Below are 16,034 nucleotides of genomic sequence, written 5' to 3' on the forward strand. Positions count from 1 at the left end.
TGACATTAAGTTAGCGTCAGTATGAAGGAATTACTTTTCTCTCCATCCCTCGTGGGGTATAATACTAATTGACTCAAATGAAGTAATTACAGAAAATTACTCCCCGAACTGATGCATTGCATATCAGAATTTTCATATTTGTGAGCTGCATTTTACTTGAGCATACAATGCCTTTGGTCATAAATCACAGGTGTGAGATTAGCTGACTAAAGATTAAATTGCTGCTGTTTAAAAAGTCTTCAGCAGTTTAAGTCAGAGATTCTTAACTCTTGAAATTGTATGTAAGCATTTTGTTTATGTACCTTTGTCCAGGAAGAGTGTCTGTGCTTTTCATCAAATTCTTAAAGGGCTCTGCAAACCTAAAACAGAATAAAATTCAGAATAGAATGGGAACACTGACTACTTAGCCTAATTACTGAAAGTTCTTATACTCCCAACAAATACATTTTTAAAACCAAAATTACGAAAAAACACTTTATTTAGCTTATGTCACATTAAACTTCTTTCTGCAACAGTTCCATAGACATTAAAGGCACACAGCAAAGAAAAAGTAGTACCTGGAGGAATGGAAAGCAGGTTTCAAAATCTGCTTTCACACAACAGCAGACATTCATTTGTCAAAAGGCCCAAATTTAAAAGCCTGCTTAATGGTACAGAGCATTCATCTGAAAAAAATGACAAGTTATAGCCAGCCAGTGGGCTCTGAGGTACACAGGACCACTGAATAACAACGTTACAGGACCTACAGTCATGGCACTTAGACACCCAGCACAGAAAGAGAAACACAGCAGCACAGATTGTATAGTTACAGGAACTGGTCTGGGTTAGCATATCATCAGAGCTTTGTGCTTCCCTTAAAGGAAGCCCACCATCACATAACACTGACTGGCCCCACAAGTGAATAGGACCCTCGGCATTCAAAAAAAAAAAAAGAAAAAAAGGATCCTTGACTCCAACGCAGCAAAAAGGGTTATAAGAATAACACTGCAGAGAATGCACATCTTTGAGCTACCACTTTGAGCCAAAGTTCCAGCAACTTGGAGAGCTGTAAAGAATAAATGCATGTGTTTTGCACTGCAGTAGACTAGACTCCACAGGGAAGCATCAGTGCCTAAAAGGTGTGAGAATTTTACACGGGTAAGTTTCCAGCGAATCTACTTCACGGCAACACATCTGGGGAAAATGATGACAGGAGGAGGTGACGGCAGTGCCACCCACGAGCTTATGAGCCCAGGATGGGAGGATAGGAATGATATAATTCATCTTATTTTTTCCCACCTGTCATGGCTGCTATTCTGTAAAGTTCACGCAGACCCCATCTAAGCTGAGAAGGCAGAGGGTACAGTAGAAGGCAACCATAACGTAACCGTCTCTCCTCTCTGCACCGAGACTCAGCTCAAGCAGCAGACTCCTACAGAAGCAAGTCCGTAGCAGGAGCAGTGCTGGCCAGGCAGGCAGAAGACCTGAATTCTGGTCCCAGTTTTGCCGTTAAGTAGTTTTATGACCTTCAGCAGGTCCATTTACCCCTCCAGGCTTTAATTTACACGTGTACAAAAGATGGGACTGAACTCTCTTCTACTGGGTGTTCTGGAAATGAAGCCATTTAAACCAGAGTAGCCGCGCATGTCAGACTGCATTTGACGAATGGATTCTGCAGTCTAAAAGTATTCTTCCTTTAGTTTTTTAAACCGCATGATTACTTTCAGCTCTGTCACTTACTCCCTTGTGTGACCTTGAGCAAGTTTGCTTAGGCTCTAGGTTCCAGACCCGGAAAACTGGGATAACAGCAGTTAGTATGAGGATTAAATATGAATGTATTGAGGCACTGAGCACTGTGCCTGGCACACAGTCAATGTTCCGCAAATACTATTTTTAGGTACTAAACAACGTATTTTTATCATTTCCTTCATATAACCTTTATTATGTCTTTTTAAGATTTTTTAGCAGTTTAAAGAAACGTGTCAAATCTTAAATAAAAATGTTTCATTTCAAAATAGACTAGAAACTGAAGGTTCACCTTGGAATTTGAAAAGGTATCAATATATGCAAGTTTCTTAGCAGATTTAAGTAACAACCAAACTCGGTTTTCACATGCTAGAACATTCTAGAATTGCTTTAACATAGCCTATAGATATGAATATATAACGTAGCTCTGCCAAGAATTGGGAACTGATATTTTTTAAATGAAACTGAAAATAATTGGTCTTCCAGCTGAGTTAGCAGAGGAAGTAATCCAGATAAAGACTGTCTCACTGAAGAGCTTTTGTTGATTTTGTATTATTTTGTTTTTAATAGTTAAGACCCTCCAGAAATGATCTTGAGCTGACAACTTAATCTGCTGCTCCCACCACAATTTTTGAAGATAAATCTCTTCAAAAATTATTTTAGGGTTGAATCCTTTGTAGTTAGTCCTGGTGGACCCTGAGCATGTGACAGGCCTGAGGCCACAAGGAGAGGATGTGGTGGGGACGGAGGGAGATACAGTTGGAACGTGGACAACTCACTGTGCGGCTCTCCTGGGGTGGCCCATGTGGGTCCTTTTCAGCAGCTGCCAGCTCTCCCAGGCACCTGCGTGAACACTGCGCTAGTGGTTACTGTATTAAGAATATTCCATGTTAATTATCATTAAAATTTGTCTATATGATTCCCATATTAGACACTCATGTTTTTGGAATTTAGCTCAAATCTCACTCATCCCCCACAACTAACTTTGTCATATTAAATGATCACTTACAAACCAAAATGTAGGAAAGGAATCTCACCATACGAGTCTAAGGCAAAGCTGAGCATTCCTTTTCCATGATACATAAAATGTAGTTGGGTGGGTTATTTTTTTTCCCAATACTCAATTTAATTCTTGTTTACAGTTGTCAGGTCCTATCCTCTCTAATTAATTCCTTTTAAAAACTGAATTTGAAAACACTGTGCTTAGCTATGGGAGAAATTTAAGTTGCCCATGGACCATTTGGGTCCAAAAGAAGACGTTTAAAAGAAAGCACTGTGTTTTGTTGTTTTTTTTAAGAAAGCACTATTAAAGAGAAATGGCTAATCTTTCAAATGGACATGGAGGGTTTACTCAAAACCCAGAAAAACAGCAGCCTGACTTTGCACTTTGTCATCCTTAGAGGACACGTTTGGAGCAGCTGGGAACAGAGATCACACACTTCATCTGAAAGGGGGAAAGGGCCCTAGAATACTCAAAACAAAGAACACCTTTAAACTATAGACCTTATTATCTCAGCTGCCTACTTGGCCCAGACCCCAGTCTAAGAGACAGCCTTGCACCAGGGCGGCCTCTCAGGTTGGACGGACTGACCGGTTTCCTCAGCACACCTAGGTGAGACCACAGCCAAGAAGAAATGACCAGAAGTGTTACATGCTCCTCATGGGCTAAATCCAAATGCAGTGAAACAAGCAGCCCCAAGAAGCATGCAGGAGTGTCTGTGGAAAATGGGCAGTGGGCACTGGAGTTTTCATAGGAGCGTGCACCGTGCGGGTGACACACAGGGTGCAGCACAGACAGGTGCTAGGACACCCGAGACAAATCGGTTGCCTACCTTGGCGTCAAAATCCAACCTGCAAAACTTCACTACATAGTAATGGGGTTGCGGCTTAGACCTCATTCTGTTTTTTGTTTTTTTATTTTTGCTTTCTCAACCTGGTAGTCTCTTTTATAAATACAATTAAGAGAATTTCATTGGCAAGTAACTGTTCACGGCTGCCTTCCTTTGCCTCCCGCTTCCCACTCTCTAGCCTCCACCCCCTTGTTTGTCATGGGGGCTCCTAAACTGGCTGGAAAGAAAGAAAATTGACCTGCTGAAAAATACTGGTTCCCTCGTTCCTACAAAATCAAATATATTTGCTGTACTCAATCTTGCTGAGGCTGCAACAAGTCACTAAGAATAATTTCAAATCACCTCAGAATACAGACAACGGTGTGTTCTCTAGGTACATGGCCAAGAGTTTCTGATACAGCTTTGCTCAACTTTTTTAGTAAAACTGCATTGATATCAAAATTAAGAATTATTCAAGATCACACTGGCAGAAACCAACCTTGTGTTATTGAATGTAATCTTCCTAATGACTTTGGTTTACTGTGGCTAGCACATTTCTGTATTTACTATTTTCAAAAAGAAAGTGTGTTTAATCTCCTATCACAAGGTAATTTTTAAAAACATTGCAAAAATCACACATGATTATTTAACTACTCTCTTCCAAAGTATAGATGTAACTCGTTTTATGCATTCACTATGTTCCTGAAAATTTGTATGAAAATTTCAGTTTTTAAAAAGTGAGTTAAAATTGTAATTTCAGAGGTGCTTTGTCACCATGTCCTATTTATGTTCCACTTGGAATAAGAACTAATATTTTACTTTTTATTTCACCCAGCCCACCATATAAATGTTCTGATAAGAAAATATTCTAGAAGAGCCCTAGGGTATAAAAGAATTTTCTTGCTATAAATACTTACCCTAAATATTTCTCTTTTTTAAAGAGTTCACAATCTTGTTCAAGTGGTACGCTCACCCCATCTATACGGTTTGGCCCTGAACATGACACGCTGACGTGTGTGTAGCTGTTCATCCTTCCGTGCAACAGCATGCCTCACACACACAGCCTGAAGTGTCCCTGTCTCCCCTGGGTGGCTGAGGTGGCAGTTGTGGCTGCCCCAGGGGAGCACTGTGGCTGTGACCCACACCCACAGGAGAAACCCCATTCCTGCAAACACTGGTCCTTTCTCTAGCACACACACTGGGCCGCTTGGGACAAGAGAGTTTTAACAAAGGGCAATTCCAGGGGTAGGGGTATTTAAATCTCCACACTCCTCCATGAAGGTGATCACTCACACATACACACACACACACACACACACACACGTAATTTGTAGGCTTTCTGAATGCAAACCAAGAGGGGGTGAACCTGCATGAAGGCGGCAGCAAGGTCTTGGGGGATGAACGTGGCTTGCATCTCAGCTTGACCACTGGTTCCCTAGGTCACGTTCCCTCTGGCCTTGGATAGAGTCACAGCAATACGTGACACCTGTCCTCACAGGCCTGTGAGATAGGTGTGTGGAACCAGTTAGTTGACTGCCGTCGTGGTTTTCAATCCTACAATCAAGTGGTCCAGAGGCAGCTACAAAGGACTAATTCTGTGGGCAGGTTAAGTGGCACAATAAGGCTTAGTCCCCTTCCTGTGCATGTGCCACGTTCTCTCCCCTTTCTACTTGACAACGCTTCCAAGTCAGATTTCCACCAGTCATTCCAAAAGCTGTAAGAAGATGTTTTCCGAAGGGTGGGAGGGAGATGGGAAGTGAGAGGGACCACAATGAGATCCCATGAGGCCAAGCAAGACATAAATGCTGCACTCAAACGTGCCCCCTGGTGACAAGGAGCACTGGCTTTCTCACCCTGACTCCCGGGAAGTAGGGAGGTCGGGGAAGGATGGTACTGAGGGGCCATATGAGGGATCACACAGCAGAAAGCCGATGAAGCCCGCCCCCTCCCGATGGGGCTCACGATTTGTGCTGGAGTTCACGTTTCGGCCTCTGACCTCCTCTGCAGCCTGACCACACCTCAGGGCTTGGCATCAGTGAGCCTGGGGGTTCTGGGAGCCCTCTTTGCTCTCACTTTCCTCCACCAGGCTGCACTCGGACCCTGTGACCGAGGACTTGCTGCCGCGAAGTGTGTGGGCATTCAGCATCTCCAGCAGCAGGTCGTAGACGGGGACCACATTTTTGCACTTCATGTTGAGCAGGTGTTCCATGCCCTTGTTACTAGGGGGACAAAAAGGTGCTGAGATTCCTTCCTGAAGCAGCCAAGGGAAGTCTGACATCTTCCCCGACAGAGCCGGTCCTCCACCCCAACCCCTGCGCTTCTTCCAGCCCTTTGCTAGCTATGGTTCTTGCATCCGTCTCCTCCAATGATCTACACGTAAGGACAAGTACAATGTCCTATGGGCCTTGGTGTCCCACCACCCACCCACAATGGCCTGATAGCACCGGCACATAGTGCAATGGGGTCTCGCTGTTCACCATAGTTATGTCTACACAGTCTTCGCAAACACTGAACCATTGCTACTGGGAGAAATACAGGGTTAGGTTCTGAGAGGTCCTGGTCCCAACATTTTCACCAGCCATTAATACATAACCTTGCTTCTTCTGAGTTATTGTTATAAAGACACTTTATTTAACACATACAGTCCATTCACTAACATTTAACTCACGGCCTACAGCACTAAAATTCATGCCTGAACAAAGTGTATCTAACACGTATATTTTCTCTGTAGGGACATCACAGGTTTCTTGCACTCAGGAACACTAGAGAGCACTTCAGCACTATGCTTGGGGTCATTTTTAGACAGTGAAATCCCCAACAAAGTACAAGAATGGCAAAATGAGGCACTAAATAGACCACGTAATGGACCCTTGTTTACAATATGACAGCAGAAACGAGAAGGCAGAGCAGCACTTCGTGTGACCCCTGCTGGTAACATAAGTATGGGTAACTCAAACTTTTTGCCATGCTGCACGTGTCCTCGAATGACCTCAAAAGTGCCGTCAGTATTGATTTGGGGGTTACAAATAAATTTTAGCAAGCAGGCAAATTCACAAATAGGAAATCTGTGATTAATGAGGATGGACTGTTTCTGCTCTGCAAATGGTCATGTACTGAGTAATCATTAAAGAGGAAACAGAGGCGGAGGTCATTTCCATTTCCTCCCCCTCGGTAAAATTCTTGAGGTGTGTGTTGTCCTTTCTCACCACCCCTAGACTTCCCTCCTCGTCGAGGGAGCACCTACCTTCCATCCTCATGTTCCCTCTTCCAGCCCCATGGCAGGGCTACCCTCCTCCTGGGTGACAGCAAGCACTGAGCCGCATGGTACCAGCATGAAACCATCATCACACACCATCCCCCTCCACGAGTGCACACAATTTCCATATCCTGAATACACTCTACCCACGCCCTGCCGTCCCAAACCTACTGGGCTCACTAGTTCTCTTAGGTCTCACTCTTAACAACCTGATGCTATCGTAAGAAAAGAACAGCTCTTAGGGAAGCCTTTGTGTACCTCCCCAAATCACCAGCCTCAGAGCTGATCTAGAGGAGCTGGGTTTAACCTCTTCAGGAAAAGACCTCAGGACCCCAGCCCTGGGTAGTGCAGAAAGAGGTAGCAGTTCACTCTAGGAGAGGAACTAACTGTCCCTCTCAGAGCTCCATAAACAAGCTAAAAGCCCCAGCAACTGAAAAACAGATGAGCCACACAGGACGCCATAAAAAGCTCCTATGAGGACCATGCCACATTCAGTGCTCGCTGTGGCCGGTCTTTGGTTACAGGTGTGTGCACTGATGATGCACCCCCTTCCCTTTCAGGGGTTCATTTTCCCTTAAAGGTGTCAATTCTGCCTTATCCATCTCAAAGTTGCAAAACCCTTTTTCCAAAGCTCTTCACCCTCCTCTGGGCATGTGCACAGCCCCCTCCCACCACGCACCCCGTGGAGCGGCCCCCGCAGGGATCGTACCTGGCGTGCCTGACGTGAGAAAGGAGCATCAGCAGGTTAGCCAGGCGGATGGACTGCTGCTGGGAGGGGATGCCGCTCTTGGCGATCACCCAGACCAGAGCATCCGTCACAGCGTTCAGTAGATGAGCCAGTTTCCGGCTGCTGTCAGCCTCCTGGGGTGCCTCAGCTGAAGGGTACACACCTGGACAAAGCATAAAAAAGCCGCGAGTCACTGCCCTGAGAGGAGAAAACGGAAGTCGTGTGCTCAGCCATTAGGCATGCATATGTTCTCCAGAAAGGAGGCCAAAGTGATCTGGGTTGCTCTGACATCTGCATGTCTGGGGAAACCTTAAAAGCATGGCTTCACCTGTGCATGGTGTCCTTGTCCCCCAAGAGCCAGCCCTGTCACTGAGCTGGAAGGGAAAGCCTTCCAGCTGAATGCCGGATGAATGCAGGCAGACTCAGCGGCCTCTCAGAGGGCCCCCTGGCCCAAAAGTGTGGCCTTGCCAAGCAGGAAATGTATCTAGTTGCCTCAAACCATGACATGGTGTGTCTCAGCTGCAGCAACAAATACCCACACAGAGATGGTCAGAAAGTGAGATTAACTCAACTCCTAGTCCCTAAGAGAGCCCCTCATCTACGGGGAGTTTAATAAACATAAACTAGTCACCACCGCTATGCCGCCTCCCCCCACCCCTGTGTGCCACGCGCAGACGGCCACGGCAGGGCCACTGCCACCTCTGTCCAGGCCCTCAGCATCTCACTTCAGGTGATGCCTTGCTGGAGCAGGAAGACCACCGATTTGGAATCGGACAGACCTACTCTATATCCTCCATCTCTCGCTCTCTGACCCCTGACCAGTCACGCAGTTCCTCCAGCCTCAGCTCCTCACTGAGCAAAGCTTACAGGCACATGTCTACCTCCCCACGAGGTAGGTCGCTTCCCCCTTCCTGCCTGGCCCAGTGTCTAATTCCCCTCTGACTCTCGGGACTGAGATACTTGGCCTCCCAAAGGTTGCAAAACAACCGCTCAGGTAAATCTTGCCCTACTACCCCCTCGCCTACCAACCCCGACTCCTTGATTCCTGGCAGCAGGGAATTAATTAGCTTCCCTTCCAGGCTTTCGATTTCAAAGAATAAATAGCAAATACGTGAAGTCAACGGGGGAGCTGCCAACTTTTGACTGTAATGAGAACGAAGGATGGCTGGCACTCTATCATCCACAGAATTGGTTTTGGCAGTTTTTGTTCTCTACTTTTATTGTTCAATTTCCTGTTCAATTAATGCAACTCAGTTCAACTCAGTTCAGTTAAGGCAAGGGACATACTGAACCACAACCATGCCAGTGCAGCGCTTCGCCACATCCCTAGGGGCATGTCCCTCCATGATGTCTGATGATGCAGATTTAAAATATTCATCTTTGGCCCAGAAGCTGCTGCTCTAACCCATCTGCTCACCTGTTCCTCACAGGGACTCTTCCAGGCTCCCTGGCATGCTGGGGTCAAGCCTCCCATTGACCCCCATGGCAAATGACCTGCCCTCTCACTGCCCCCACCTTCCACTCAACATGCCCTTGAGTGTCCAAAATGAAAAATGCAGACCATGTGCTGCCCTTAAATGAATTCCCAGCTCCTGGGGTAGAGTCCAAACCACTTGGTGCAGTGAACAGTGTACCAGGGCTCTCTCTGCTCTCTGCATCCTCAGTTCCCCGCACACCTCACCCTGAACACTGCTTTCAATTCCTTTAACAGGTGATGCCCTGAGCATACTGAGCTTTCTGCTTAGGAATGCTCTTCCTTCCCTCCCCTCCTCCACCCCATCTCCTCCTCTTCTCCACATCCCCTCCTCTTGCTTATCTACACCCATTCCTTCTTTAGATTCCAGCCTGGTTATGAACTTCCTTGTGGAAGCTTCGCTGACCTCCCTCTGGTTTGGGCTCTCCTCTAAAGCTCCAAAGGTGCCCTGTGCTTCCCCAGCAGAGGGCAGCACGTTGTCCTACACGCTGGATGTCCTCATACACACGCTCTGACCCTCAGTGAGACTGGACATAAGTACTGTGCAGGCACAGACCCTATTTGTTTGCCTTTATATACCCGTCACCTATTACAATGACTGGCATGGAGTAAGCACTCATAAATGGAAGAATTAGACTGAATTTACATAGGTTCAAATTTTTAGCCAAGCACACCGTTATAAATTGAAATGATAAATATGCATGTTGATGCATATTTTAGGTACATACATAGAAAATTATAAATCAAATGAAAGCTTAGAGAAAATTATTTTAAGCTTATTTTCCCTTAAAATTGACCCTGGCTGCATTAACAAGTACTTTCTTTAACTACCCTTTAGTCTATTCTGCTACATGAAATATGCTCCATGTATTTCTACTGCCATAAAGAAATCTTACATTTTTGGATTCTAAAAGGAGTCAAAATTACGTACCTGTACATATGTCAGTCTAAAGTGACAAAAAGTGAAAATATAAAAATATTTGGCTAGTATACAAATGTTCACAGCAATATTACTCATAATAGCCCAAAAGTGGAAACAACCTAAATGTCCACCAACTGATGAATGGATAAACAAAATGTATATCCATACAATGGAAGATTACTGAGCCATAAAAAGGAATGAAGCAAGGCAGAAACAGAGACACAGGTGTAGAGAACAAACGTATGGACACCAAGGAGGGAAAGGTGGGGGGGATGAACTGGGAGATTGGGATTGACATATATACACTAACATGTATAAAATAGATAACTAATGAGAACCTGCTACATAGCACAGGGAACTCCACTGTACAGTAGAAACTAACACAACATTGTAAAACAACTATACCCCAATAAAAATAAAAAATAAAAAAAAAAAGCAGAATGCCAAAAAAAAAGGAATGAAGTCCTGACACATGCTACAACTTGGATGAAACATCATGCTAAGTGAAAGAAGCCAGCCACAAAGGTCTACATTTTTATGATTCCGTTTATATGAACTGTCCAAAATGGGCAAATCGATACAGACAGAAAGTAGATTAGTGGTTGCCCAGGACTATAGGTGGGACAGAGATTGGAGAGTGACAGCTAGATTGGGGAGTACAGGATTTCTTTTAGGGTGATGAAAAATGTTCTAAAATTGGTTTTGATGATGGCTGCACAAGTCTATGGATATACTAAAAACCACTGAATTGTACACTTTAAATGGGTGAATTGAATGGCATATGAATATCACAATAAAGCTGTAATTTTAAAAAGTAATAAAGTGAATCTTCAGAACCAAAATTGCAGTAACACAAAAGCTCCTCAGTACCTCCTTACGTCTGACCAAGGCTCCCCTCAGATAACCTGTGTTGGCTATTGGGTCACCTTCTTCATAAACGAGCGGTCACCGCCAAGGGTGAGCCCTGGATCTTCTACAGGCTGTGGGGTCAGCACAGCTCCATACAGGGCTCAGGGTCCATCACTGATGAGGGGTTTGGGGATAGGGGTCACTGTGGTTCTGTAAAGGCACGTGCCGTATCAATTTTACATATGGGGAAAGATTTTACGTACAAAAAGATTAACCTATATAAAATCATCCTGGGAAGGAACTGGGCTGTAGAATGCCCATTTGGCTGCCTGCCTCTCTTTTCAGTCAGCAGTGCTGTGCCTGCACTTTGGGCATTCACATACCCTCTTGCTCATCAGACACGTAGGTACAGGGTAATCGCTAAGTGGCAGGCCCCAGGAGGGGCAAGAGACAAGACACAAAGCCCCCAGGATGCTCACTGCCCAGACACACAGGAAACGGTAAGGATTAACTCCTTCCAGCCCCCAAGAGTTAAGAACATCAGATTTTCTTTTAGAACCAAATTAAATGACTTTTCCTAAAACTAAAGAAATACAGTAAAAATGTCAAGATCTTGGCACACCACCACACACATACCAAAGAAAGTAAAATAAAATCAAGGACACAATTTCCTTTCCTCTTTATCGCCTGGGAACAGCTGTGTCCTCCTTTCACCAGCCCACCTGATGACATTCTGAGCAGCACATGGGGAGAGATGGGCAACCCCCCAACATCTGCCACGTCCTAAGGGTTCAAAGGATGAAGATATAAGCTCATCTCAACTGAAAGCAAATAAATCAGAAGAGATAGTGTTTAATAAAAATTCCAGAATACTAACCAAAGGAAAAATGTTCTGGCTTTTGGGAGGTGTATGTGGGGTTTTGTTTGCCTGTTTGCTTTGAGGAAAGAACCTCCAGCTATGACCATCCCCTTTATCACCACCTCCTAACCCAGCACCATAAGAACAGACTGATGTTGGAAAGGTGTTGGTGACGTGGACCCAGGAGGCTGATGCCTGCAATGCTTTGCCCCCATGTTCTCCATCAACAGGAAAGCACCCATCTGGCCTCTTCAGCATCCTTCTGTGTGTCCTTTTGTATCTTGGCCTTTTTCGCCCACCCACGTCATGGGAACCCTCCCCATAAACTCAGAGTGAACCAGGGCTTGAGTTGATATCTCTTAATAATTTTCTTCATGTAAAATAGGCTTACCTGGTTCTAACTATTTCTTTCATTTAATGAAAAGTTTCATCCATATGAAAACTTTGTAATGAAAAGTCACAAAAGTTTGCAAAGCCCTAAAATTATTTGGATGCATAGATCTTATTCCTAATTTTAAATATTTTAAAAGACTAATTATTTGCAGATTGATTCCACTCTGTTGCCTACATTCAGTAGCCTCTAATTCTATCCAAGGGAGGACTTCCCTAGTCTCCAGGTTTCTGGGTGACAAGATGGCTGGTCTCAGGACTCTTAATTTGGATACGCTGTTACATTAAGTATAACACTCACATAACACCCTAGAGTTTCTAAAACACTTTAACAAATATTGTAATAGGTTGTGTTAAATGCAACATTTTCTGTTGTCTCTGAGTTTCAGGAGCCATATCAAAGACTGAATATATATAAGAGAGTAATACCAGGCACCCTCACATCTTACCTATGCACCGCGGAAGAGGATTTGCTGAGAGGGAAGTTCGGATGGTGCTGCCCTCACCCCATCTCTCCCCAACAGAGAGGAACATGCTCTTCTAAGCCTGGTAAGGATCAGAGCCCTCATTAACTGTAAGAGTGTATATCCCTATTCTGGACCAAAAGCATTGTATCTAGTTCATTACTGCTAAGATTTTTATTAGGATCAAGTTGAATTTACAGACTATCTGTGGGGAAGATTGACATCTTAACATACTGAATCTTTTAACCCGTTAACATCTCTCTCCATTTATTTAGGATTTCTTATTTCTGTCAGCAATGTTTTGCAGTTTTCAGTGTGTGGTCTCACATGTTTTGTCAAATTTAACCTAAGGTTTCACAATTTTTTTTTTTTTGCGGTACGCGGGCCTCTCACTGTTGTGGCCTCTCCCATTGCGGAGCACAGGCTCCGGACGCGCAGGCTCAGCGGCCATGGCTCACGGGCCCAGCCGCTCCGCGGCATGCGGGATCTTCCTGGACCGGGGCACAAACCCGCGTCTCCTGCATCGGCAGGCAGACTCTCAACCACTGCGCCAGCAGGGAAGCCCAAGGTTTCACAATTTTTGATGCTATTGTAAATAGTATTGATTTTTTATTTCAATTACCAATTATTCATTCCTACCATATAGAAATAAAATTATTTTTTATATATTTCCCTTATATCCCACAATCTGGGTAAACTCACTTTTTTGTAGACTCTTTGAGTTTTCTACACAGATTATCACATTTTTCAAATAAAAAGTTTTACTTCTACCTTTATAATCTGGATGGATGTCTTTTATTCTCTTTTCTTGACTTATGACACTAAAACTTCCAGTAAAACATTGAATAAAATTCATGAGAGTGGACATACTTGTCTTATTCCTGATAACAAGCAAGTATACCATTAGCTGTAGATTATTCATTAATGCCCCTGACTAGGTTAAGGAAGTTTCCTTCCATTACTAGTTTGTTGAAAGTTTTTAGAAGGAATGGGCATTCGATTTTGTCAAATGCTTTTTCTGCACATATTGGAATAATCATATGGTTTTTCATTATTATTCTGTTAATATGGTAAATTATGTTGATTTTTTTAATGAATATGACATGGTTTTATTTTTCTCATTTATTTATTTATTGAATTAAAAAAATATATTGAATAAATATTGCATCAGGTCTTAGTTGCAGCATGTGGAATCTTTCATTGCGGCACGCAGGCTTCTCTCTAGTTGTGGCGCACAGGCTCCAGAGCACAGGGGCTCTGTAGTTTGTGGCACACCGGCTAGTTGAGGTGTGCAAGCCCAGTAGTTGTAGCGCTTGGGCTTAGTTGCCCTGTGGCATGTGGGATCTTAGTTCACCGACCAGGGATCGAACCCGCGTCCGCTGCACTGGAAGGCGGATTCTTTACCACTGGCCCACCAGGGAAGTCCCTGTTGATTGATTTTCAAAAGTTAAAGAACCTTGTATTCCTGGGAAAATCACACTTGTTCACAATATATTATTGGATTCTATTTCTAAAAAACAAATTCGAGAATTTTTGCATCTGTATACATGAGAGATACTGGTCTGCTGTCTTCTTTTCTTCCAATATGTTGGTCTGGGTTTCCTATCAGAGTAATGAGTTGGAAAGTATTGCCAACTCCTCAGTTTTCTGCAATAATATGTATAAGCTTGGTATTACTTATTCCTTAAATGTTTGGTAGAATTCTTGCAGAAAAGCCATCTGGGCCTGAAGTTTTCTTTGTGGGAAAGTTCGTAACTACAAATTCAATGTCTTTGATAGATATATAGCTGTTCAGAATTTTTAAGTTTCTTTTTGATTGAGTTTCAGTAATCTGTATCTTTCAAAGAATTTGTCCATTTCATCTAATATTCAAGCGAATTGGCATAAAGTTATTTATAATATTACCTTATTATTCTTTTTAATATCTGCAGAAAAATAACGTCACCTATCCCACTACTGATACTGGTAACCTGTATCTTCTTTCCTTTTTTCTGATCAGTCTGGCCAGAGGCTCATCAATTTCATTGATCTCAAATAATCAGCTTTTGACTTTCTTGCTTTTCATCTACTATTTTCTTTTTTTCTGTTCCATTGTTTTCCACTCTATCCTTTATTATTTCTTTTCCTCTGCTTATTTGGGGTTTCATTTTCTCTTCTTTTCCTAAGTTTCCTTAAGGTTGAAAGCTGAGGTCCTTAATTTCAGACCTGGCTTTTTTAATTGAAATATAGTTGGCATACAATTCTAAGTCAGTTTCGGGTGTACTACATAGTGATTTGACATTTGCATACATTATGAAATGATCACCACAATAAGTCGAGTAACCATCTGTCTCCACACAAATGTATTACAATATTTTTGACCATATTCCTAACATTATATATTACATCTCCATGGCTTATTTTATAACTGGAGTGTGTATCTCTTTTTTTTTTAAATTTTTATTTATTTAGTTTTGGCTGCATTGGGTCTTCATCATTGCGTGAGGGCTTTTCTCTAGTTGTGGTGCACGGGCTTCTCATTGCAGTGGCTTCTCTTTTTGTGGAGCACAGGCTCTAGGAGCATGGGCTTCAGTAGTTGTGGCATGCAGGCTCAGTAGTTGTGGCTCATGGGCTCCAGAGCACAGGCTCAGTAGTTGTGACGCACGGGCTTCTCATTGCAGTAGCTTCTCTTGTTGCGGAGCACAGGCTCTAGGAGCGTGGGCTTCAGTAGTTGTGGCATGCGGGCTCAGTAGTTGTGGCTCACGGGCTCTAGAGCGCAGGCTCAGTAGTTGTGGTGCACGGGCTTAGTTACTCCATGGCATGTGGAATCTTCCCGGACCAGGGCTTGAACCTGTGTCCCCTGCATTGGCAGGCAGACTCTTAACCACTGCGCCACCAGGGAAGCCCTGGAGTTTGTATCTCTTAATTCCCTTCAGTTACTTCATGCACTCTCTCTCCTCCAGCAACCACCTGTTTGTTCTCTGTAGTTGGTTCTCTGTATTCATTAGTCTATTTTTGTTTTGTCTGTTTTGTTTTTTAAATTCCACAAATAAGTGAGATCATACAGTATTTGCCTTTCTCTGACTTACTTCACTTCACATAATACTCTTTAGATCCTTCCATGTTGTTGTAAATGGCAGGATTTCACTTTTTTTAATAGCTGAGTAATATTCCATTGTATGTGTGCACACATACATACACACACACACACATCCCACATCTTCTTTATTCACTCATCTATTGACAGACACTTAGGTTGCTTCCATATCTTGGCTATTGTAAATAATGCTGCAGTGAACATTGGTGTACATGTAAACCAGAATACACATTCTTTTCAAGTGCACATGGAACATTCTCCAGGATAGATCACATGCTAAGCTACAAAACAAGTCTTAATAAATTTAAGAAGGTTAAAATCACATCAAGCATCTTTTCTGACTACAACAGTGTGAGACTAGAAATCAACTAGAAGAAAAAAACTGCGAAAAACACTAACACATAGCATACTACAAAAAAAAATCAGCGGGTCACTGAAGAAATCAGAGGAAATAAACATATAC

The 16,034-nt window shown here is 43.4% G+C and overlaps 1 protein-coding gene across 11 annotated transcripts in view; it reads right to left on the bottom strand.

Annotated features, from left to right (window-relative positions):
- The window catches only part of ESR2 (estrogen receptor 2), an 84,178-nt gene that overhangs the window by 10,823 nt on the left and 57,321 nt on the right, over positions 1–16,034 (bottom strand). For 5 of the 11 annotated variants that reach the window (XM_049706391.1, XM_049706390.1, XM_033422991.2 and 2 more), the window contains 2 exons: positions 7,520–7,700; positions 4,372–5,773 (listed from right to left, as the gene is read on the bottom strand). In XM_049706391.1, coding sequence (XP_049562348.1) covers positions 5,587–5,773; positions 7,520–7,700 — 368 coding nt within the window. In that variant the 3' untranslated portion in view covers positions 4,372–5,586. Of the gene's footprint in view, positions 1–302; positions 2,595–4,371; positions 5,774–7,519; positions 7,701–16,034 lie in introns of those variants that run through there. The other 6 variants (XR_007475730.1, XR_007475729.1, XR_007475728.1 and 3 more) reach the window with 6 other exon arrangements.

This window comes from Orcinus orca, chromosome 2 (assembly GCF_937001465.1).
Source record: "Orcinus orca chromosome 2, mOrcOrc1.1, whole genome shotgun sequence".
Lineage (NCBI taxonomy): Eukaryota > Metazoa > Chordata > Mammalia > Artiodactyla > Delphinidae > Orcinus > Orcinus orca.